This window comes from Neolamprologus brichardi, chromosome 16, assembly GCF_056152115.1.
Source record: "Neolamprologus brichardi isolate AB-2024 chromosome 16, ASM5615211v1, whole genome shotgun sequence".
NCBI lineage: Eukaryota > Metazoa > Chordata > Actinopteri > Cichliformes > Cichlidae > Neolamprologus > Neolamprologus brichardi.
This window is the reverse complement of record NC_142119.1, coordinates 34,057,484-34,084,059: the sequence shown is the minus strand read 5'-3', so window position 1 is coordinate 34,084,059 and position 26,576 is coordinate 34,057,484. Positions and strand designations below refer to the sequence as shown.

General features: G+C 41.5%; 1 protein-coding gene across 2 annotated transcripts in view; it reads right to left on the bottom strand.

Annotated features, from left to right (window-relative positions):
• Positions 1–14,003: 14,003 nt before the first annotated feature.
• klf7b (Kruppel like factor 7b) overlaps positions 14,004–26,576 on the bottom strand; it is a 73,460-nt gene continuing 60,887 nt past the window's right edge. Inside the window, exons 4-5 of one of the 2 annotated variants that reach the window (XR_437200.3) lie at positions 21,409–21,928; positions 14,004–21,317 (exon numbers count right to left, since the gene is read on the bottom strand). Coding sequence is in view for 1 of the 2 variants with exons in the window: in XM_006799151.3 (XP_006799214.1) it covers positions 21,877–21,928 (52 nt within the window). In the remaining variant the exon portion in view is untranslated. Of the gene's footprint in view, positions 21,929–26,576 lie in introns of both variants that reach the window. The other variant, XM_006799151.3, reaches the window with a different exon arrangement.

Here is a 26,576-nt window from a genome sequence, read left to right as displayed (position 1 = left end):
GTGTGCAGCGGTCAGTGGAAGAATCCGCGAGTTTCTCTGTGAGTTTCCCATTACGTCGTAGCTACTCGGTGCTTGTTTGGAAGTTTAGGGGTTTTTTTCTCTGTAAAAAGAAGTTTTCTTCCCACGCACAACGGACACTAATGTTTTTGTCACTTTTTATGGAATCAAACTCAAAGTAAGGTCAGTACTTCCACGCTTTAAACGCTGCACGCTCATACTCTCTCTGCACTCGATATATGATCCATTGTTGATCTGCACACAGCTGTTGTCACGAACGTCACACTCGCTTACGTCACTGTCATGAGACATTCTCGCAAGAAAATCACGGTTTTAGTAACGCAGTAACGCAGCGTTCCTACGGGAAAGTAACGGTAATCTAATTACCGTTTTTGCAATAGCAATCCCTTACTTTACTCGTTACTTGAAAAAAGTAATCGGATTACAGTAATGCATTACAAGTAACGCGTTACTGCCCATCTCTGATAATGACTGGGCAAAACTCAAACCAAGAGACGAGCAGTTAGATGCTGTCAACCTTGACTTCTTCTCCAAGCTTGTGTTTAAAACTTAGGAAGACAGAGTCACAGCTAATCAGAGTTCCCACCTTCAGAAGCTGGCAGGCGCTGTATTGAGTCTGGCAGCGAGAGATGAACCAGAGCACCAGGAGCCCAATAGCAGAGAAACACACCTGTCCAAGGGCAACACAGTGGGAGCTCTGGGTTCATTTATTGACTGCAAACACTTTACAAGGGCAAGATAGTCCTCCGCAGGCCAAAGGAGTATTTTATTAAACAAACTGTTAGAGGACTCGACCTCTAAAGTTTAAAGGTCAAACTGACCTTCAAGCTACAGAGCATCTGGTCAAAATGTTTTTACTAATGTTTCACATTATTTTTAACTATTAACTTTTAAAACTGTAAATGGACCGATATCACTCACTGCCCATTACTGCTCGCCAGTTGTTAATCTGTGAAGAGTTAGTATCGTCACATATTTCCAACGGTTTTGAAGAAAAAGAGTCCACAGAAACTTAAGCACTATTTAAAAAGTTGTGGTCAGTTCATCCTTTGCTTTTCGTGCCACGTAAAGACAACATTTGATGACCTCGCCTGTACTCGAATTGATGCGTTTTGACACCTCGGTACATATCAACAAAGATGTGGTTTAATAACCATCAGAATAGTTTCTGGTTTTTGCAGATGTAGCTGCTAGCCGAGTCCACCATCACTAACTTCTGATGCACACTCAGTCATTTTGTTCTATAAGCAGGCTCGAAATGCACTCAAAGGCTTCAAGGGTTTCTCCTTAACCCTTTAAGACCTACCATCAGAGATGGGCAGTAACGCGTTACTTGTAATGCATTACTGTAATCTGATTACTTTTTTCAAGTAACGAGTAAAGTAAGGGATTACTATTGCAAAAACGGTAATTAGATTACCGTTACTTTCCCGTAGGAACGCTGCGTTACTGCGTTACTAAAACCGTGATTTTATTTGCGAGAATGTCTCATGACAGTGACGTAAGCGAGTGCGATGTTCGTGACAACAGCTGTGTGCAGATCAACAATGGATCATATATCGAGTGCAGAGAGAGTATGAGCGTGCAGCGTTTAAAGCGTGGAAGTACTGACCTTACTTTGAGTTTGATTCCATAAAAAGTGACAAAAACATTAGTGTCCGTTGTGCGTGGAAAGAAAACTTCTTTTTACTGCGAAAAAACCCTAAACTTCCAAACAAGCACCGAGTAGCTACGACGTAATGGGAAACTCACAGAGAAACTCGCGGATTCTTCCACTGACCGCTGCACACCTGCACCAGGGTAAACCTCCGCCTACCCGACTCCTGCTTTACAGGTGAAAATAGAGCAACAGGACCGCTAGTCTTTGACTTTATTTATTTTCTGCTGTGTTTTACTTGCATCTATTTGAAAGACTGAGTGTAAACACAAAACATATTTTATTTTATGTGCTGGAATGTGCAGAAAATAAGTTTAAATGTTAAACAAATTTCTTCCAGTCAGAGAATGTTGCAGATAATTAAATTTTTGCTTGATGCATAAAGTTAAAAGATTAAAACTAATAAAACAAGTTTTAAAAAGAGACTTTTCCATTTGATTACATTTTGTATGATGGATTATGTAGAAAAAGTAGAATTGGGCTGAAAGATCTATCACTTTATCACCTATTCAGGGTGTAAAGCGTGTTTTAAAAAAGTAACTAAGTAATTAATTACTTTTGAAAATAAGTAATCAGTAAAGTAACGGGATTACTTTTTTGGGGAAGTAATCGGTAATTAGTTACTGATTACTTTTTTCAAGTAACTTGACCAACACTGCCTACCATAGAACCAAGTCCGCCAGAGCTTATATTATATGTTTACATGCTGTGGAGCCATTTTTGGGAGCATTTCAAGTTGCTATACATCAATACAACCATTATAGCCCAGATTTTAATAATATGTCTGCATTAAGTGCATAGTAATTACATAAATTGCAAAAAAGTGCAATAAATTACAAAACAATTGAAAATCGTTTTTTTAACATATATTTCTAGTTAGAGAAATTTAAGAGGCTTATCCCTCAAAACTGTAAATACAAAAAAGTTGCACAAAATAGTTTCCCACCACAGGAAATTTATTTTGAGTGTCTTCATAGTTTTATTTTTGAAATACACCAATTTTTATACACTGCAGGAAAAACGAAAATAAATATTATAATGCAAATTTGCAACAAAGCAGCATATGCATCAAAATAAACTATTTCCAGCAGTGCAATATGAGTCCTAAGCATCCCAGAAACCACACAGAAAGTCATAAAGTCAAACATAACTTTTAAAAACACCAGTATAGGCTCATGAGGCCCTGATGGTAAAAAACTACATTTCCGCGAAAATGACGTCACTTCCGGTTTTGGGCAGGTCATGGCGGACATGCGATAGTTCACGCTGACGTCTAATCCAATGTAGGAAGTGTTATGAACAGCTGATCGGATCTGCAAAGCGTGTTTCTGGAATATTATGTTTTTGTTGCTGCAAGTGCTTTTTATGCAGTTTTTCCAAAGCTATATGTGGAAGGAAACTGTGACCGAGGACAAGCTGATGGCATAAGATGTAAGTACAACTCCTCCGGTTTCATATGCAAAAAAAATTATTGCGCTAGCTCACGTGGTTGCAGAGCTACAGGGATTTAAAAATAGTTACGCAAAACAGAGCGTGCCCGCTCCCACCAGTTTTAAAGGGTTAAGTTAAGGTAAGTTAAGCTGTCTTTGGATTGGTTGCCCCTCCCAGAAAGAAGGTTTGAAGAGCAGGTGGGCGGGTCTGCTGTGCTCACAGGCAGAGCTGTGTTCCAGTGATTAGGGATGTCCACTTCCTTTGACGTCATTCCGATACTTTTAAGATTTTTAAGATGTCGATGACTTTCAAATCATAAACGAGAGTACCTGATAAATGGTACTCTGGTTTGCCGGGTTACACAGCTGACCCAACATGTTTGTGCTTTAGTTCTGGTGAATATAATTCTAGTATTTTATCTGTACTTTGTGTTTCTACCACCTGTTTCTATGTGATGCACCTCAGTGTATGGATGAAAGTTACTAATCAATCTTTACCTGCTACAAGTGAGAGACATGAATAATTATGCTTACCTATCTCTCTGTCTTTCTTTCCCTTTATCTGCAGTGGAGGAGCCTCAGGGTATAACTACCCACCCCAAAGCAAGATGCTGCAGGAAGAAGCTGAGAGTGAAGCAACACCTGTTGGTCTAATTGGAGGTTGTTTGTCGCAGAGAATATTTAATAAAGTTAATTTCACTTTGATCTGTGCAGAAACTAAAGTGACCTCCATATCGCCTCCATTAGGTCACAGGATGCCAGATCTGAATGCACTGAGGAGTAGGGATGGGTATCGTTTAGGTTTTATCCGATACCGGTGCCAAACCGGTACTTTTGAAACGGTGCCGGTGCTTAAACGGTGCTCAAACCGGTGCTTAAAGAATCAACACAAAATTGGTCCAAAAACCTCTCATGTTCAGCTGTTTTTTTGTAAAAAGATAACAATGTTAGCCTTTTCTGCAGCTATGGGGCATATATGGTATCACTCTTGGCTGGAAGCAGCTTAAACAATGGAAAAAACACAAACTTTGTCCAAAAACCTCTCATGTTTAACTGTTTCCCACTTTTTCTTTGGTCATTTTAGCCTTTTTGGCCAGAGTGAAGGGAGTATCTGCCATCAAACAAGAAGACAGCCGCATGTAGCTATGATGGTGTTTGCTAGTTCACATTACATGCATTAATGTAATAACGTGGTTAAACTACTCAACGTAAATTACACACGAACAACATTAAGCTACTCACGCAGAGAAGAACGGCTGCTGCTGCATCATCATCCTCATCATTTCTGCTACACTGGCAGGGCTAGGGGCCAGGACTCTCCTCTTCGGGTTTTTGGGGGATGTTGCTAACTCCGGTCCGATAACAGGCACCACACCCGCAGCAGATGTGCTCGGTGTGAGGTCTCGCAGCAAGCTATCAAATACGGCGCATTTCTCAGCTTTTAAAAAAACGCTATGCGTCGCCAGGTGTTTCATCAGATTTGAGGTGTTACCTCCTTTGACAGTATCACAGTATCAGCTTAAAGCACTTGTTGCAGCTGCTGAGTTTGCATCTTTTGCTGTGAAGTACAGCCAGACTTTGACCGCTTCGCCTTGGGCATTTTTAATCTGTAGCTCTGCTCTAAAAGGACGTACGTACCTGGACCCGCCTACTATCCTCGGAAACATAAAATGATTGGCTAGAATCTAAAGTGTATCACAGCTCAGGAAAAAAAAAGCACCAAAATGTGCGCTGCTTTTCGGTCTGGTTACTACCGTTTATGTCAGAACCGGCTTCCACAGCGGACGGTGTCCCGTCACTGGTACTTCACACGTCGTTGTTTCTCTAGGCAAGAAGACCACTTGTCTGATTTCTGCGCCTTAGCAAAGAAAGCTGATAACCACAGTTCTGAGACCAAATATCTCGAAATGGGTTTTTAGGTTTTGTCAAGCTTAATGCAGGGAAACTCTGGCTATGTCAAACTTGCTTTGTAGTACAGTCTCGTACTTGTGGCCTATTTGTGGTTCCCGAGATATTTAAAAGTATTTTACATTTTTCTTCTTCACTCAGTTGTTTTTGCTGTCTATATGTTTAATGCATTGAATCATTAGTTATTATTAATCTCTGGCTCTCTTCCACAGTGTGTCTTTTGTCCCGTCCATATCGTACAATATCTGTACAACACATGTATGATCCTCTTGCATCAGTCCTGCTAATAGGATTGTTGGTGTTTGTTTACTGAATGCAGCTGGACACAGAGGCAGGATGCACTGATTCCTGATCCACGTTATAAAGATCAGATTTAGCCACTGTGACATCACCCACTGGTTTCATACACAGCCAGAAGTGATCACATTTCCACGAGAGGGTGGGCGATAAGCTACCAGCCAACTCATTATCGATTGTTTATAAGTTATGCAAGCACAATACAAAAACACAAAGCTATTTTCGGCTGCTCCCTTATTTACAAGGAGTCGCTAACACGGCAGCTTTGCACATTTGATTTACACTAAAACCCCAAGACATTTGTGTCTCCTCCTCACACCAGAGATCTTTGAACTGCAACAGAAACTTCTTGGGCTGATGGTACCTTGAAATAAGCCCCAGTATTTGTCAGATAAGCCTATTAAAATGCTCCAAAGGCACCGACAGCACAAACAGCTTCAGAGACTCCAATTAGTGGAAGTGGGGCCAACAGGCTACAGCTGAATGTGCTGGGCCACCTTCCAATCAAGTCAACCCCCCCATGTTGTAAACATGCTTTATAATACGAAGTTCGATATGGACTGACTTGCTTTGCCTGACAGACTTGTGTCATTTGCGCTACAGTTTTTGGCATAGGCAGTTACTCTGACATGCCATGTGAAAGAAAGATGATCGGTTGAGGGTACATTCATTACAGCAGTCCCTTTGTGTGCTTTCTTTTATGCTACACGCTAGGCTAACAAGTCTCGGACCTGTGAGCCGAGCACACAGAAATGACATTTGTGCTGATAGATTTTCATCAAACTCGTAGGAAAAGCTTCAAAAAATTTACAGCGTGTTTCCTTTTTGTTGAGCAATCAGAATTCACTTTCTCGTGTCACCAAGGCCGGTTTCTGTATAAGCAAATTAAAACGAATGTCGTGCCTCTTACTGCAGCGCCTATAATATGCAGCAACACACTTACTCTGGCAAATTTCACAGCAGGCTGACTCCTTTCTATTAGACAAAGAGCTGAGAAACGCTGCAAAGCTTCAGTGCTAACATATTATTTAAGAAGACAAGCATGCAGCGTGGTAGAGAACTGTAACTACTGTCTGTCACTAAAAGTCCATAATTAACTCAATTTGCAAGCATGAACATCTTTGAAATCACAGCCACAGTCTTCGAGACACAGTTTTGACCTTTGAACCAGTTAGATGCCCATCATGGCTACAAATTAAATTGAACTTTATTATATTAATATTATTGAAATAAAAACAAAAACACTTATGTATTCCCTGCATCTCAGTCATTGCTTAGTTGGAATGGAGCAGATATGAGGGGCAAGAAGACGGCACATTTTGAGGTTGAAGTTCAGTAGACTCGTATCTTTCCATTACCTAACTTCACTAATCCGAACAACTGCAATCACTCTAAGTGGTGTCATGGCGGTCTTTATCAAGTCATTAAGAAAATGAAGGGTTTCTAAATCATGTAAAAAAAGCCATTGGGTCTATTTGACCAATCATAAAGGCTGACAAGCGTACATGCTTCATCTCTCTTCATTCTTTACTATCATTGCACAGTCACACTGCACATCAGAAGCTGGGGTATTGTCCCACATCAGTGCAAGCACATGACAATAATTAAATACCATGTGGTTCATGGTCATGTCAATATCTCTGCCCTAACATTATCATCATAAGTCTGTTTGACAGTGAGACAGTTCATACTTTCACTTGCAAACCAGGCAACATTCATCAGTCTGTCATGGTCCTGGGTCGAGCGACCCAGTGTTTGAGTTTTATGTATCTTTTGTATTCATTTGTGCCCTAGTTTAGCTCATCTAGTTTATTTTGAGATTGCTGTTTAGTCCTTGTTCCTTAGTTGTTTATGTCATCTTCCCCTGTACTGAGTCTGCCTGGTTCATGCGTCATGTCTGCGTGGTTATGTTTAGTTCATGTCATGTCTAATCTCCATGTTTCCTGTTTTACTTTGAAAGTCTGTATTCAATGTCAGTGTATTCAGTTTCACTTCTCCTGTCCTGTCGTTAGGTCAGTGTCAGCTGTGCTCCCATGTGTGGCCACTTCCCCTGATCATCCCTCATGTGTATTTAGTCTCTGGCTGTATCCCAATTCAGGGTCTGCAGCCTTAAAGGCCGCATTTTAAGGCCGATTACGTCACAGTGGCGCGATGAAGGCTGTCCCAATTCGAAGGCTGCTTGAAATGCGGCCCTCAAATGCGTCCTTCATTTCCCTGAATTTCAAGGACGTGGCGGTGTAGACTTCGTGGCCCAACATATCCCAGAATGCATAGCGCGGCGGTGGGTGTGGATAATTTTGCCAAAAAAAAACGGCGGATGAAGGGCGGCTGAAGAGTAAACTTTAAGTAAGTACTGAATATTATGTCACTTATTTATGTGCAAATGTTTAATAACGAAGAACATTAAAACATTACTGTTGGCCACATGTCGGCAAAGTCATGTGACATTAGTGACGTTTGTACTAACTTAAAGCCTTTACTTTAAAATATACGCCGTTCAATAGCTGAGCTTAATCAGAGAATGATCAAAGCTCATGTAGAAACAAACAAACAAATGAACAAAAGATTTTCTCCTTCATTTCTGTCAAACAAAGCTGTATGAAACGTTTCCAGCTGTTAGTATCATGGTTGCTAGGCAACCTGGGCAGCCTAGACCGTCCCATTTCACAAGCCTCGCACTTCTGGCCTTAGCAGTCTTTGAGTACGCGGCCCTTGAGAATCGTTGAGGCTGCGTACTTTAAGGCTGCAAACCCTGAATTGGGATCCAGCCTCTGTGTTTCATACAGTCTGTGTCGCGTCGTCTGTGTTCCCACCCTCCATGTTGTCACAGCCAGTCTTTTGTATGCATAGTTATGGTTTCCTGTGTCTTCATAGGTTATCCTGGTATCACTTTCCCAGTTTAGTTATAGTTTAGTTTTGTCACTACGCTTCTGCCTTGTTTGCACTCCTTGTCTTCAGCCACAATAAAGGCTCGCTTTTCATTCGACCTCAGTTTCGTGTCCACGCCTGTGTCTGCACCTGAGTCCTCCTCACACGGTCTAAGAGTTATAAACAGTAAATCAGGTAAAAGTAAAGTTCTGTGTCATTACAGGAAGTGATGACACACTGATTTTACTTGAAGTGGGAGCTAAAAAAAAGGGTGTGGCTATCTAAGGCTGCAGTGTAGTGTTTCTTCCACATTCTCTAAAGTGTTTCAGTTGCCTCGTCCTCACAGTACAACAGTAATAACAGCTAGTCCTTGTTGCTGAACCTCTCATTTTCAGTGTTGCTTGCCAGATCTTCTTTCTGCTGCACTAAAGTGGCCAGAAGTTGGACAGCAATTGCTGGTCTGTCAGTACTAGACAGTCAGTGTTGGGAAGGTTACTTTTAAAATGTATTCCATTACAGATTACAGAATACATGCCCCAAAATGTATTCTGTAACGTATTCTGTTACGTTACTCAATGAGAGTAACGTATTCTGAATACTTTGGATTACTTAATATATTATCATGCTGTTTACAACTACATGAATGTACTATTGCTGTGATTTATTACTGTTACTGAAGGTCCGCGGCTCCGAACCGTAGTAAAGGGACCTCTGGCTAATACGGTGGGTTCTGTGTCGGCTCGTAGCTGAAAACTAGCTTTACTTTGTTGTCTGGGTCAACTTTGCTAGCAGAGACAGAGAGAGGCGTTGAAAGGCTGCTCCAACAGAACTTATTGTTTTTGGAGGAAAACACGAACACGGTGTACAGTCGAGTCTTAATAGCTTACTTACAACTGGGCTCGTCAGGCTCTCTTCTTGGCTGCAGTGGTTATTATTATATTTACATGCTTCCAGCTCCCGTTTCTGCTCGATGACAGCTCGTACTTTTCCTTTTTCTCCCTCCCTCGCTCACAGACACATAACGTGTATGGCAGTCCATTCTCCCTGCAGCACGGACTACACTGCCCATGATGCTACATTCTTTAGAGCTATACCTGTAGCATTCTGTCTATTAGCTTAGCACAACAACAACAAAAAGGCCTCTCTCACCCAGGAAACGCGCAGAGCGTCACCCTGTAACCATGGCAACCGCAACGCTGCCGCCTGGAACAACAGAACGTAGCTGTCAAACAAAACCCAAACAGTCCTGACCGGCCACAATATGAAACAGGGAAGTACCGCCGTGTAATCCATTTATTTCAACAAAGTAACTGTATTCTAAATACCACCTTTTTAAACGGTAACTGTAACGGAATACAGTTACTCATATTTTGTATTTTAAATACGTAACGGCGGTACATGTATTCCGTTACTCCCCAACACTGTAGACAGTGTATAAAGTTAGCATTTGAGCAGAGGTGAAACACAACATTGAAAGTAAACTAAAGGTTTTGGATAATTGTGCAATACCGAGTGACGTTCCTAAGCTTCGGGCGATCGTGGCTCAAGAGTTGGGTGTTCGTCTTGTAATCGGAAGGTTGCCGGTTCGAGCCCCGGCTCGTTGTGTCCTTGGGCAAGACACTTCACCCACCGCCTACTGGTGTTGGCCAGAGGGGCCGATGGTGCGATATGGCAGCCTCGCTTCTGTCAGTCTGCCCCAGGGCAGCTGTGGCTACAACTGTAGCTGCCTTCACCAGTGTATGAATTTAATCATCTTAAAATTACAATGTCAGAAAAAGAAAGTGTTCTAAAAAATCTGGTTTGTTGTTTAAACAACGAAACATATTGTAAAGCGCTTTGAGGGGTCCCAAAAAGCGCTATATAAATGCAATCCGTCATTATTATTATTAAGCATGTTGAGTTACTTAAACTCACCATGCTTTTTTTTTTTTTTTATTTAAATAAAAAATGCACTAGCATTCATACTATTTCAGCTTGTTTTCCCACCATCATGAATAATTTTAAATCTGCTGCTGTTGTTCTGTGCAGAGCTGTTGTGATGATCTCCTCTTTTAGTACAGAGCAGCATTATACTGGGTGGCTGCTGGTGGGCAGTTGGGTCTAAGAGTCACTTAAATGAGCTGACATGGTCCTTCTGGGAGATAAGTATAGAGCGTGCTACGGGGCAATTCACCACATTTCTGTTTATTTCTGCTGTTAAGAAAGGCTGATGGTTGCTGTTTCTGTAAACACTACACCAACACTACACGGGCTAATGCTGCTGAATAAGATTATAAACAGCTCGCTCGCCTCCCTTCCCCACCTCTGACAAGAAGTGAATAAGCTTGCAAAACTTCAAAATGCCCACACTAATCAGCATTGTGAATTCCCATTTTCTAGCCAACACAGCCCACTGCTGAGAAATGATAATAATCCTCCGTGTTGGCTCCGCTGAGATGTCTTCATCGTCAGTGCTCTGTAAGCAAAGAAAACATGGGCAAATGTAGAAGTGCCAAGTCTGTATTTACAGTAAAAGACCTGTTAAGATGATTTAAATCCAAGGAATGAGCGTCAAGTCTGTCCTGCCAGGAAAATACAATCACACTTTGGTCCCTTTTAATTAGTTAACTGGCATTTTCTATGTAAGAGGACAAACTAACAGAGCAGATATGCTTTCTATGAGCACCGTATCTTCTGCTTAATTGATCCCCAGTTAGCCATTAATTATTTGATTACCTCATTTAGTCCGCATGACATGGGTTTGTGTCAGCTCAGTCACTGACAAGTTAGCTCTAATTAAAAACCATGAAGCCATTTACCAGGAGGGGCGCAATAGATATTCATGAGATTGTTTTAATTTGTAATAAAGAGCGAAATTATCACCAGTGTTGAGACTATGAGCTGTTCTGTCGCAGCTACATGCCATTGTCCCTCCATACGTCTGTGCTCTCGCCTGCGGCCTGACAGGATGTGTCCATCTGCCTTAAATGGCCATTACGCAGGAGTAATGTGCTACCATGTTACTCATAATTACATCTGGCTGGCCACACCGGGGTGATTTCAGTCATTCTGTGGAAGAGTTTTTCTTTTTTGCCTGTCTTGTCAAAGTGCTCTGGAACCGAACCCTTTAATAGAAGATTTCTCTGGTTTTTACAGCTGCATTGAGCTTTATGGGGTACATAATATGGAAATCTCAAGAGTTATATTGGAGAGATGATGTTTATGTAGAAATTCAAAGCAAAAGGAAATCGTCCCACACCTGCACTGCAAACGTGAAAGCCAGATTCAGACTCTGAGAAAAGGTGACTGAAATCAAACAGACCCAGAGCGGCCCAAGGGCATCCTGTACCAGGGGGATTTTATATTTCCTACAAGCTAAAATTAAATAAGAAACGTCTCTTTGATTCTCTTAAGGATGGATGGCTGTTGTTTCCTCTGCTGCTGAAAAGTCACAGACTGAAAGTGTTTCCGGAGAGAAAAATTATTATTCACAAACGTTTCTGACATGATCGAGGAACAGCTTTTCTGCACGCTGCTACATCGTGTTGGATTTTCCTTCAACTGATCGGGAAAAACGAAGTTTAAAGTGTGATGAAATATTTTTTTGTTTTCTCCCATTTCATGGCTCCTAAAATGAAATCGGAAGATAAATCTGTAACGTAAACAAACAATCGTTTTTTCTTGTATCTGAACAGGAAACATAAGTCCTGCTGTTTTATTTGCTTTTTCGTCTTCTCTCAGCTACACTAGCCTAACATAAATCCCTTTTTGTGTGTGTGAACCACAAAATGCACAATAAAAATGTCGTTTTGACTCCCACAGCAAGCAAAATGTGTGCGTTATATGCAGGTACAGGGGCACAGTACAGAATTCGGGGCCCCGTGCATAAGCAGTCTCTGCGGGCCCCCTTACTTTCTCGATCTCTCACACATCGTTAGACTGCTTTTGAACAAATAATTGAACTCAATATTATACCTTTGTAATATAAAGCGTCTTAAGGCGACTGCTGTTGTGATTTGGTGCTATACAACTAAAACTGAACTGAACTGAGCCTGCTAGCACATCACCTGCTGCTGCTAGCTCTCTCTGGCTGTTACTGAAATTAAGGCTGCCTTAATGGTGGTGCTAAGTTGTGTTGTTAATATTTGGCTTCCCTCAGTTTACTTCCCCTTGTTGCCCTTTCTTTCCTTTCATTTTTGATTGTATTTCATCAGCCCTCAGGTTGTTTTCACAGAGTGTGGGTTAACCTAAACCATTTAGCCTCTGTAAGGAGTAAAAAGGCCAATCACTACTTTTTTTTTTTTTTAGGGTCAGTTTTGGGGCCTTTATTGTTTTTAATTTATCTTCTCCCCCTCCAGCATATAATGGGCTCTTTTGAGGACATTTCTGATCATTGTTATGCTGATGATATTCAGTTGTACGTGTCTTTTATGCCCGAGCATTTATCTAAGCTTCAGCGTCTGAATGATTGCTTAGATTTGATCAAACGTTGGATGGCTGCAAATTTCCTCCAACTCAACGAGGGGAAAACCGAAGTCCCTCGGTCCTCTCTCACTTTATGTTAAATCCTCTATCGGGAATTTAGGTCTCACCTTTGACTCGAGTCTCACATTGGATGTGAAATCTCTGGTTTGGTCTTGTTTTTATCATTTAAGAAATGTGGCTAGGCTAAGCCCGGTTTTATCTCGCTCTGAACTCGAGATTGCTATACATGCATTTATTTCGTCACGCTTGGATTATTGTAATTCGCTGTTTATGTGTTTAAGCAAAGGTTCTCTGGATCGTCTGCAGGTTGTGCAAAACGCTGCAGCGAGGCTTTTGACAAAATCTTCCAAGTACTCACATGTGACACCGTTGTTATCTCAGTTACACTTCCTGTTAAATTTAGAGTTGATTTTAAGATCCAGGTCTTGACCTACAGAGCTGTGCACGGACTGGCACCTGCCTACATCTTTGATCTGCTACAGCCTGATGTCCCTAGCAGGTCTTTGAGGTCATCTGATCAGGGCTTACTTGCTATAAAAAATACTAAGAGGAGGACTAAGGGTGATAGAGCTTTTGCCACTGTGACCCCGAGACTGTGGACTCTCTCCCCCAAACATTAAGAACTGTGGACTCAGTCGCTGTTTTTAAAAAACAACTCAAAACTCACCTTTTTAAAACTGCTTTTGGTTAATTTTTTGCCCGTTTTATTTTCTCTTTTTAAATCTTTTTATGACTTATGTGCAGCACTTTTTGATTCTGTCTTGAAAGGTGCTATATAAATAAAAAAATTATTTATTTATTTATTTTTTGTTTGGTCACCCAACGAATTTATTCAAGAAATTTAATCGTGGCATTAATTGCTTAGAAATAAAAAGTTGTAAAACAAACTTTTCATTTGAGGAGTTAGGACTGAATTATCAGCTCATGACACCATCTGTCCTTCAGCACATAAATGCATTCCTGTTTCCAGTCATATCAGTATCAGATTGTGCAAAATAAAAAACTGTAATTTTATGTTGATGTCATTGGTGATTCAGTTTGGGTCACAATGTTCCGCTTTTAATGGAAATAACCAAAAGAATATTAAAGAAAAGATTGTTCAGTATATTTGTCATTACAACAATAATAACCACTGTAATTAAACAGCAACATTAATGTGTATTCATGCTGAATCACTGTGTTTGTCAAACATTTCCAGGCAGCGGTAACAGCATGCAAATAACGTGATAAATTTTAGTTGCCGTATTTTTCATTTTAATCTGAACTTCACCAGATGGGATCACTTTGTGCTTTGAATCGTCTTCATTAATGTTAAACGCTTATGTGAGGTTTGACTGAACAAAACCGAAAAGAGCCAAAAGCAGATTCTACCATTTATTACACATATTACATTCTTAAATAAAAATGCTCCACTTAACAGTTCTTGCATAGATATCTTACAATACCAATTTAGAAAAGAATTATGAAACAGACCAGTAACAAAAATAAATTTTCTTCTTCCTTAATAAAGAACATTACCATACTAACATCATATAATACAAATAATATTTTAAACACTTTGTACAGCAAAAAATCGTAAGTAAAACAAGAGAACGGAAAAGAAACTCAACTCAACAGAGGTGACAGTGAGAGAAGAGAGGAGGGCGGGGTGGAGTGAAGGGTCGTGGATCCAAGGTTGATATGAACGGAGTTACAGAGCCCTTGCAGGGCAGGTGAGAAGGATGTCGTGATGGTGAAAACACATCTGCTTGTCTTAATTCACTTTTCTACATGTCCATTCATCCCAGAAAATATATAAGTGGGATCCCTCAACAGCTGTGGTTTGAGTACACACAGTGGGCCATACAAAGGTGCTGAAATACCACTCACAGTTAATACAAATATTGGATTGGCCACACGATATGTGGCATAAGGATTGGAACCAAATAAACTTTCTGTTAGCGTGGACGGTAATACTTGAAAAGTGCATGTCATTTCTACCATGTTACTTACAACAAAGGCATATAAATACACAGTCACTTTGAACAAGTAAGATCTTTTCTGAAAGCTAAGGTTAAACCTAAATTACATAAGTCTTCTGTCTGAAAGATTTTAGGTTGCCTGGCAGCATGATTGCATCATTTTAACAGTTACGTTATATTTCCTTCAAAATCATTTTGTTGTACTATTTCAGAAATGTAATCTCCAAGGAATACGGTTGATAGACTGCTAAAGCTATAGACTTTTGTAGACTGAAATGTTGATGGGAAGTCTTCAAAAGTGACTAACTAAAATAAAGATTGTATAGATTGCATCTGATTGCATAAAATCACATGTAAAAAAATGTTTAAACAGACAATAGCCATTCTGGACTGAACATTTTGATACCCTAAAAAAAAAAAGTGCCAAAAATCAAATATTTCAACGCAAACTTGTTAGTCAGTGAAGCAAATATTACCTTGGCTGTGACAGGGCACTATTTCCCATAACAATATAGCACAGAGAAACCTAATTCTTTGGTACCAATCCTTTTGCCACATACATACTGACAGAATAGGACAGACTCCAAGTAGACTCTGTTAACTAAAAGCATCAGGCATCAGGCCAACTGAGCAGATTAACTGACAGAGTGTGTATAGCACCTACAAGGATGGGTCATTTGGAAAAAAAAAACTGTACCCAGTGAGGACATTAAGCTGGTAAAGTTGAAAAGTTATTGCAGTCTCACCAAAGAACTGCTTGGGGATCCCAAGCTGCATAGCTCTTGAGAATACTTCTCAGAACAGCTGGATATCTATGAGCGTGTTGGGTCCCAGAGGGCTCTGATGGTTGTGGTTTTGGTAGAGAGGGTTTGGTGTAGGTGAAGTGAAACATACAGACACAAGGAGAAGGGTTAAGATCTGTGAATCTCTTATATACTGACACATCAAGCATGGACAAACACAGTAGTTACAGACAGCGTCACTCTGGGATGCCACTGATACCAAGAAAGTTCAACCAAGTCACAGCATGACTGAGTGTTTTCAGAGTACGACATATTCCTCCAGAGAAAGAGTGATGAAAAAGGCATTTAACTGGAGTTTTAAGCAGATATGTCAGTCTGATCTGCTGCAAGGTGACCTGTGGAAAATAGTTCTTGGTGGCCATGTGCATCCTGGTCATGTAACAAATGTTAAGTGGATATTTGACAGAGTGCTCCAACAGACTATGCTAGCAGTGCGCGCACATGAAGAGTGCAATAGCTAAGTATGATCATGTAGTGCAATGTTTGCAAGAACTAAAGCAGATCTATAGAAACGCTGAAATGTCTGAGCGATGCTGTTCGCCACATATGGTTAATTACAGACAGAGCGGTCTGCATGAAAGATCTCACGCTATTTACAAAAGCTGCCAGAAGTGACAATCCTTCATCAGGACGATATGGTGGAAAACTGTGAAAAACTGAAGCCTTATCCATCGAAGGACTGTGTCTACACAACTAACTGTGGCTACAGAGAATGTCTGAAGGTCGTTTTCACACTGGGTTTGATGCCTTTTTCTCTGGTCTGCTTTTATGCTTTTACACTTGTACATAATCAGTGCTCGCAAGCTAGTTCTCTAGCTACATATGTTTTTATATAGCTAGTGCTTTTTGGTGTAAAAGCACTAGTGTTATACATAGCTAGTGCTAGCTAGCTATTTAGCCAGCTAGTGCTAGCTAGCTATTTAGCCAGCTAGCTATTTTTACACTTAATTTAAACAGCATTAACAGGCTAATCATCTAAAACTGAATTTCAGGTCACTAAATTAAGAATTAGTAAGTTTTCTTTGTCAGAGAAAATGTTTATTCCCATTAACATAACCGAGGCTTTTAGAGAGCTAACAAGATTCAGACTCTTCCTTCAGTGTGAAACCACCTTCAGCAAATTCTCCAGATTCTCCCTAAACTCTATCCATTTAATGAAAGAATGAAACTGTCTGAAGTTGCTTATATAATGGTTAAACATTCCCAAAGACTCAAGCCCACCTTGACTTTGAAATGAGACTTGACTGTGCTATCTGCAGTGTGCTAAGAAGCTAACTTAAACTAAAGCTACTTCACTCCTGCTTAAGCTGCTAGCGCCACTATACCAGGCACCCTATAAGACCATGAAAACGTTATTTTACATTTGTGAACAATGAGTTCGGCTCCAGCTGACAGTAGACGAGAGGACCGAGAATGTTATGAAGCATGAAGCGTTGGAGCATACCAGTAATTAAGCTTTAACAGGAACGGTTATGTAAGATCAACAGTCCCTCTCCTCCCACCGTCCATCCACCACTCCTTTTCTGCACCTCTGCATCTCAGCTCTTTCCACTACATCTACTACATTCACAGCAGTTAACTTGCAGATATGCAAATCTTTGGGCAAAACGTGTAAAGTGTGCATTCAGCATTCCCGCAGCTGATAGTGCATGGACAACTGCTGTGGACAGAAAGGGAGAGATGGGGTGAGGATGGAGGGAGAGAGAGAGGAAAATTAGAATGGCACTAACTGTGAACCACGGGGGAGGATCGGGGGACGTGGAGTGGATTAAATATCTGTTGGGACTTTGCAGATAAATGGTAATTTATTTTATCTGTAATCCATGAGATAAAATGCAATGGCTGATTTAATGATCTGGATATTCATGTAGGTAAATGATTTTTTTTATTAGTTTTTTTTTCCATGAAAGTTCAGCCTCTTCAGTGAGTATCTCGCCGTCTCCTGATATTTCTCTGCGCTAACAGGACTTTCTGTTTGTTCTACATCAAATGTGTCCACTGGGTGTAAGTCGGGCTCAAGGTCCCTGTTGTTGTTGTTTTTTTTTCTCTTTCTCCAGACCACTAAACTTCCCTGTGAACCAGAGCTATCTCATTAGCTGAACTGCAACTTGAGAAGAGGACCGAGAGTTAATGCTAATCAGAGCTGTGGCCTGGAAGAGCCTGTGAGACCCGGGCAACACTGTGACAGAAAACCTGCTTTGACAGGCTCAGACGTGAAGGGAATGAAATGTGAATTTGTATCTGAAGTGACTTTGCGATCTGTCGAATGTCAGGAGGGGTTATGATTTGCGAGGAGATGAACTGCGAGTTGCAATCGCTTCATGCTGGCAAGCACTACAATCTTTAATTTTGTTTTTGGAACAAACAATTTAGCTTTTTTGCCTGTGTGGCGAGTGGCACAACTGCTCAAAACCAACACAGAAATGTGCTCAAAGCGACAAATCTTCTTAGAGAATCCTTTAAGCACAATGTTTTTGCTTTTTAGCATTTTTTAATTCAAAGTTTGTGAAAGATTAATTTAAGTCGAGTTTAAATTAGCATGAATGCAAAATGCTGCTTCCTAGTTTTTATAAATAGGCACAAAAACCAAATAATTTGAACCGAATGCCAACTAATCTGTCAGGCAGTCTGATTTTACATGGTTTAAGATAAACCTGTGTAGTGCAAGGCATGAATTAGCATCTCTTTAATGCGATGCAAGTCATCAAGCTCAATGACTTGTATGCATGGATGAATGAATAATTGGAGGGTCAAAAGGAAAGAAAAATCCTAATAAACACATTGTCAGCCATTGCTTTGACCAAAGAAAAAATCCAACAGCAAATGCATCGACCAGTTCTTCCCTCACACAGCCGCACACTTGTTTACCAGTTTAAAAAGTCAGTTATAAACCTCTTTGCTGAATGACTGCTTCCCATCACAGTTTGCCTAACAGGGACACATACATGCACACGTAAACACATTCATGCCATCAAAAGCCTCACAAAAGTGCTACAATCCTGATCCCTCTATGATTGTACGTTGTATGGGAGGGCCTCTTTGCATGCCTCGACGCCGACGGCATGACTTTGCATTATCCGAGAACGACGAACACGACCATCGACACAGCTTCTGTAACGGAAACCAGCAAACGGGGCAAATGAAATCAAAAGTGAAACACTGGATTCGCCTCCCACACGGGCTGCTTTGTCATATTTAGAAAGAGAGAGAGTTAATAGTGAAAGCTGCCGCTAGATACACAGAATTCATACGGAGGCGGTCTCCCACGGATCTCTCCTGAGTGGTGAGACTCTGCCCGTGGCTGAAGGGCAGTTCCACGCTGGAGGTTTTTGGTATCGATTGTTCGAAGCTGCACCATAACCCCCCCCCAACATTCCCCATTGGAGGGGAATGTTTTCGCTGTTTCACCTAATGAAGGCTGGCGAAGCCAACTGGCACGATGACTGGGTACACTGGGATGTGAAAACCTCCTGCCAGCTTCAGGAACCTGCACCCTCACCCCAACTGCACCCAGTCAGTAGCAGTGAATAATGGACTGTTTGCACGTGCTGCGGGGCATATACAGTGGGTGGTGGTGGGCGGATGCAGCGGTAGCGTCTGTCGGTGCCCCGATTGCAAGGCGAGTGCATTTTTTTTTTTTAATTTAATTTTTTCCCCCGTCAACTATTGAGCAAAGGAAGCAGGCAGTGTGGACACACGTTTACCTCAGTTTTCTCAGATCCATCTTTTCTTCTTTTCTGTTTTTTTACATTAAAATTGTTGCTGATTACTTTCAGGGCACAGATCAAAGTCAGTGTTTTCATTGCACATTATGAACCTCAGGTGATTCAAACCTTACTGCGTGTGTTAAATCAGTCAAATAGCATGAACAGGACGCATCTATATGGTCGTGGGTGCTGAGTATTTTGTCAAAAATAACATCGTTTTTACACAGCACCATCAAGTTGGAAAATAAATTTGATTCGCCAGATCAAAACCAGAGCTGGAATTTCTACACAGCAAGCTTTGACATCCCCCAACAGTCTAGCTAACAGCTTCAATTTTCAGGCTACATCAGGGGTTATCCTGAACGTTTCAGGCAATTTTGTCATCTTGAAGCACTTTTTCCCACGAGCATAAACCATCTTTAATAATAATACTACACGCCTGCTGCTGGTTTAATGTTTCAGATCTGCCGCAGCTGCTTTCTTAGGATTATTTCCGATGAAAACATTGACCACTGACTCAACTGTAACCAACAACGTAACCGAAGTCTCTGAAGTAAAAAAAAAAACCCGACCAAAAACCAGAAAAAACGCTGATTAAATGAGAGGCACAAGCTGCAGTGAGGGATATGTGGGTGATTGTTGGAACTGAGAACAAGCTGATTTCTCACTTCAAAGGATTTGGAATCATTTGTTACCTCCAGCCGAGAGCTAAGATACTCTTCTGCTAAACAACAGTTGCTAAATTCCTACTGTGAAAAAAGATTTGGGAGCAGAACATATAATTCCAGGAAGAGTGTGCGTGCGTGCATGTGTGTTCATGAGCTAGTGTGTGCGTTTGCAACAAAGCCTGCCATGCAGTGTGTGTTGTTTCCCCCAACTCTGTTCATTAGTTTAATAATTATTTTCCTAAATCTTATTAGTCTTATCTCAAGAGGAGCCTTGAGCGTAAGAACTGCAGTGTAAGTGTGTGTGTTGACGGAGCATGTGTGCTTGTTCTGTATGCAGCGTGTAGAGTGAGACAGAATTGTTTTTGTGTTGTTTTTTTTCCAAGTCTTTTATGATTTTTTTTTTCCTTTGTGTTCCTTTTATCCTTATTTTTTCGCCGTAGAAAAAGGAAAAAAGCACAGATAACATTGGAAAGAATTAAAAAGAAAAGTCAGTGCAGTCAGTGGATATGAAACAGGCAAAATTGACGGGTCGATGTGACCGTGTCTATTCAGAGCCGCCACACAAAGGTCGGCTGGCATCTTTAGTTCCACGTGAATAACCAAAAAGCAGCTCTTGAGCTTCCATTCTCGCCCCGCAGTGCTGCCAGGGAGATGAGATCTCAGAGTCTGTGAAAGCGCTCGAGGATGACTTTCAGAATCAGAATGAAAAAGAAAAACAAAAGAAAAACAAATAACCAAGAAACATGTTCCCAGTTTTTAAGCAATCCTCTGCCCGGCTGCTGTAGAGTACGAGACCACAGAGGTCATAACAAGGTTTTGTTTTTCAGCTGCAGGGAGTCACAGGGCAGAAAGAGCAGCACACAAATGAAGACCTCTCTACTTTCTGTTTTTTATTGTAGTCCAAAAAAAAAGCACAGACACAAACGCCTTTTCTGAGAGTCTGTGTGATTCTGTTGTTTGTTCATCCACTGATTTCTTGCAGTCTGCAGATGCAGAGTCGGTGCACATGGGGATTATAAAGACCAACAACGCTCTCCTTCTCATCCCACACATTCTGTTAAAGTCTTCTTAGATTTTTTTTTATTTATTTTTTTTAGTTTTTTTCTTCTCAAACACATTGCTGTGAGTTTTCAGACATTTTTTCCTCACAGAGAGAAAAAAAGCGTCTTTTTTTTTTTTTTAAATAACAATAAGAAGAAGAATTATCGTCCTCTAAGTAGAAAAAAGGGAAGAAAGTGTCGCTGCGCATTTCTGTCAGATGGCCTGCGGAGGCGGCAGGCATCTCGGTGAAGGTGAGAGATGCAAAACACCCACTGGAGGAGAGCCTGAGAGCTGCAGCGGCACCCGCGGGCGCACCAGCGGTGTCCCGGGCCGTGGGTTCGATTGTCACCCGTGCTGGGAGTCAATCCGTACAGTCTCTCTCCTGCAGATTTGGCATTGTTGTTTTCTTCACAATGAGTACTGGAGCTGACTGCGGCAGGTGACGGTTCGTGTGTCCCGTGTATGAGAAACGTCGATAAGAAAAGAGCAAGAAAGCTGAAAAAGAAAAAACAGTCGAATATCTGATTTCAAAAGCCGGTAAAGCACTAACAGCTGACTACATGGATATTTAAAAGTTTCTGCTCACCCGAAGTGACTCGATAAGTTTAACACACTGACTACGGAGAAAGTCTCAAAAAAACAAGAAAAAACGAAAGAAGGCGGGAAAATGTTTTGTCAAGCAAGTTGAGTACATGTTGATCTGGCAGTGTCCAAGCCCCCAGAGCTGCATGAGTGTCCGGGGTTCACCGGGGTGATGCGTTCAAAGACGGGTGTGTGTGTGAAGTGTTTACTATTGCAAACGTGAGTGTGTAATTTTAAAGAAAAACAACAATCTAGCTACTCCTCCTTTTTTCCTCCTGCCCAACTTTCCCCCCGATGGCTGTTTGAGCCTACTGGTGTTTGGATTGGGGGAGGGGCGGCGGCGGCGGGGATATGACGCAGGCAGTCGATAGCATGGCTGCCCATCCTTCTGTCCTCCTATCTCTCCTCCTATTTCTCCTTCTGCTCCTCCTCTTCCTCCTCGTGCTCCTCCTGCTCCTTTTCTTCCTGTCCTTCAGATGTGCCTCTTCATGTGCAAGGCCAGGTGATCCGACCTGGAGAAACACCTGTGGAGAAACATAGAAATGTTCCTTTAATATCCAAAGAAAAGCATGAAATATGCACGTGAAATGAGAGCTCGGGGAAAGCAGAAGATGTTTAAAAATGAATAAAAAAAATTATATAAATGACAAATGTGCAGCTGTGCAAAGGCTCAATTAGCCCTCTTTTGTAGTATATTCGCACTAAAATAAGCACAGTGCATCAGGTTGGCAAGTGTTGCTAATTGATGCCACCGGCTCTGTTTATTATCTGAGAATAAGCCACAGTCCCAGGGCCTTGAAATACCCACTGGCTCTGTGTAATGTTTGGAAAATCCCTATAATCACAGGCTCCTTGAACTTCCCACTGGCAATGTGTACTTGCTGGAAACTCGCCACACTTTTCGCACCCTGATGATAACCCCCACTATGCTAATGTCTCTGCTAGCTTCTCCTCCTTAGGTTACAGCTTCTCCCAAAAAGGATAAGGAGGGGGGGAGAGAGAGGGGGGAGGAAGAACACACCTATTTCTGTTCTCTAAGAAGCCTCTGTGCTGCTTGTCTCCATGACGTGCATTTAAGTTTGGAAGTTTCTTCAATGATGGCAGAGGGGATGTGAGGACATCAAATGAAAAGCATCAAGTCTACAGACCTCAAAATCCACTAAAATACTTTTCTGTGTATTTACAAAGAACACTTGAAACCCAAACTGGCAGAACTGCGCAGCCTCTACTGTGTTATCCTGTGTTTTTCTATTAGAACTTCAGTCCTACGTGACCAATGATGCAAAGTACCAAGTTACCTTTATTACTATGACTAGCCAGGCCTGCGGCACTTTTTCAGATGTATGAATATACAACAGCAATGGAATTAGTTATCAGTGTTCCACCACTGAGGGAAATAATTTTATCAGTAGAACAACTATGATGATCACCAGTGTTGGGAAGGTTACTTTTAAAATGTATTCCATTACAGATTACATGCCTCAAAATGTATTCTGTAACGTATTCCATTACGTTAATCAATGAGAGTAACGTATTCTGAATACTTTGGATTACTTAATATATTATCATGCTGTTTACAACTACATGAATGTACTATTGCTGTGATTTATTACTGTTACTGAAGGTCCGCGGCTCCGAACCGTAGTAAAGGGACCTCTGGCTAATACGGTGGGTTCTGTGTCGGCTCGTAGCTGAAAACTAGCTTTACTTTGTTGTCTGGGTCAACTTTGCTAGCAGAGACAGAGAGAGGCGTTGAAAGGCTGCTCCAACAGAACTTATTGTTTCAGAGGAAAACACGAACACGGTGTACAGTCGAGTCTTAATAGCTTACTTACAACTGGGCTCGTCAGGCTCTCTTCTTGGCTGCAGTGGTTATTATTATATTTACATGCTTCCAGCTCCCGTTTCTGCTCGATGACAGCTCGTACTTTTCCTTTTTCTCCCTCCCTCGCTCACAGACACATAACGGGTATGTCAGTCCATTCTCCCTGCAGCACGGACTACACTGCCCATGATGCTACATTCTTTAGAGCTATACCTGTAGCATTCTGCCTATTAGCTTAGCACAACAACAACAAAAAGGCCTCTCTCACCCAGGAAACACGCAGAGAGAGAGAGCGTCACCCTGTAACCATGGCAACCGTAACGCTGCCGCCTGGAACAACAGAACGTAGCTGTCAAACAAAACCCAAACAGTCCTGACCCGCCACAATATGAAACAGGGAAGTACCGCCGTGTAATCCATTTATTTCAACAAAGTAACTGTATTCTAAATACCACCTTTTTAAACGGTAACTGTAACGGAATACAGTTACTCATATTTTGTATTTTAAATACGTAACGGCGGTACATGTATTCCGTTACTCCCCAACACTGATGATCACACATCATTTTTATTTCAAAATACGTGAATTTTCCGTTATTCCAAGTTGTAAAATTCTCGACCTTTTTTTTTTTTTTCTTCAACAACAAATCAGCATCAGCTTTCTCCGACACTAAAGTAATCATTTCTTCTTTTCTTTTCTTTACCAACTGTTGTGCAAATATTAGCATTTAACACTTACAATACTCTTGACCAGTGTTATTGCAGTTTATCCAGGTCTGTTTAAGGTGATGGAGAAACATGTACCCAAGAAGGAATCACCTCTGGAACATTCCCAATGACCCTGAACTGGATAAGTGGAATGAATGAATATTGGTTTCATGTACAGTTCTAAACACTGAATTTCAAACTATTCATTTTGCAGTCTATAGGATAAATTCAAGTAGATACTTTAAAACACCCCAACCGGTCGCAGCAGATGGCCCCGCCCCTCCCTGAGCCTGGTTCTGCTGGAGGTTTCTTCCTGTTAAAAGGGAGTTTTTCCTTCCCACTGTCGCCAAAGTGCTGCTCATAGGGGGTCATATGATTGTTGGGTTTTTCTCTGTATCTATGAAGCGCCTTAAGGCGACTTTTGTTGTGATTTGGCGCTATATAAATAAAATTGAATTGAATTGAATTAAAACATTTGACACCTCCAAAAGCTCTTTGTAGAGAGTCGCATCTGAATTAGAGGTAAGAGTAAGATTTCAACATGCAACCAGAGAGAGACTAAGAGAAGAAGAAAGAGAGCTAGATTATCTACAAGTAGAGAAGCACGGTACTTCATTTCAACACCACGGTGAATTTAAGTGCTCTCGCTTCACCGGGTCACACCAGTGAAACCGTGATGTAAAGATGAATAGAGGCCGAGCCAGCCTCGGTGATTTCCTAAATGCGACTCAAACACCGCCATAAATCACAGCCAGACCCCTGAAGCTGAAGTCAGTCCTCCCGCTCAGAGTAAAACAGTACTGTAGAAACTAATTAGATATGCACCGTGAACACGGACACTAATGCAGACAGGCTGGCAGTGCTTTCTGATGCTGGACCATTTAACTCAGTACTGGCTGCACCTGATGCAAGAGAGGGACACAAAACCAGGTGCTGGCGATACATAATATTAAACTGACAGCGTCACAAGTATTTTCATTTTACTGCCAGCACTTTATTAATTGCGAGGACATTAAAGTTGAACATCCATAAAACAAATCACAAACGATATGACTAAAGGAAAAGGCAAAACAAAATGTGGGCGAGAAAATTAAAAATTCAATTTGCCAGAGGCTTTATTCATTATTAATTAGTCAAGCCTATTCTTTGTGCGAGCGTGTGTTGTGTGTATAGGTAGGTTGTTGTTCGTTCCAGATAGAGACAAGCAGACACAAACTGCAGCACGACCTGCTTCTGCTGAGATTTATTCTCTGAGTTTCAGCCTTTAGATTCTACAGAAAACCTCATTTGAAGGACGCTCAGTTGTGCGCTGCCTTGAGCTGAGTAAGCTGCCAGAAAACCAGATGAAAATAGCAAAAAAAAGAAGATCCCAATATGAACTGAAAGCCAATCAGCTCAAAGCAAAATAAGTGATCAGACACTTTCACTAAGGGGCGAGTGATGGGCTGATACATATATTACTGTGTTCTCATACAAACCTCTGCTCCACAGCTCTAATAAAATAATAATCTCGACTTCGAGGTTTGACAGTAAAAACAACAAAAAATAAGAAAATAAGAGAAACACTGCTCCATGAAGCAACAGTGTTCGATGCAGAGAGACGCCAACAACAGGTTGACTAGGATAAGATGCCAGCCGCATTCGCTAGAACCGTAAACGTGCCGCGTCCTACTGGGTGTCATTAAATCCCTCTGACGATTGTTTTGAGTCACACCATCTGTCAGCCACTTTTGCTTTTTCATCTCTGCTCCTGTGTGAGATCCTTCTAAGCTGATTTTAATAAAAGTCATTTTCTGTCTCTCTCTAGTTTTGGCCCTTCAGTCCACAGGATTCGATTTTGCTTGCAGACTTTACCAACGCACCTAAAAAACGTCTAAAAAAAGAAAAGAAAAGTCAGCTTTTAAACTCACGCCAGAAGAAGACGACTTTTTTTCTTTTCTTTGGTTTTTTGTCTTTGCTGCAGGTTTTCTGTATACGTGGACCAGCTGTTAATTCACCTAAAATCTAGCGCGGCGTGAGGGCGCAGCTGAACTTTGCTCCGTGTTGCTTTGTGGTCTAGTGTTTCCCCTCAGCTCTAAGCTCGCCGTGTGGTACCTACTGTACACCTGCACCAGTCTGTGTGTGGCTGGACAGATGGCCATGTAAGTTACTTTGTCAATGTTGGGGGGGGGCGGAGTCTCAGGACCAGCTGGTAACCCCCGACTCCCTTGTTTCCTCCTCAAAACTCTGCTGTCTCCCTTTCTCCCCCCCCGCCACACCTCCTCTGTCCAGCTCCAAGGAAACATCGGGGGGTCCCCGCTTGATTAGGCGGGATTAATAACAGACCGCCGTGTGTCTGTGTGTCTGTTTCCCCAGGAGAAATTGTGTCAGATTGAACATTCTAGCTAATGTTAACCTCTCCATGCCTGCCACTTCTCGCCATTCTCATGGTAATATTTGCCTGGCTCCACCCACCACAGATGTGTGTGTCTGTGTGTGCATTTGTCCACTACTGTACAGATCAGCGTGCGCCCTCGCTATGTTAACCTTGTAATTTGAGCACTAAAAAGCCAAAAAGGGAGACGTGAAAACACGAGTAAGACGAGTTGTTCTGAAAGGCGGTGACGTTGTTGTGTTGGACAAATTCAAACTTTTACCTA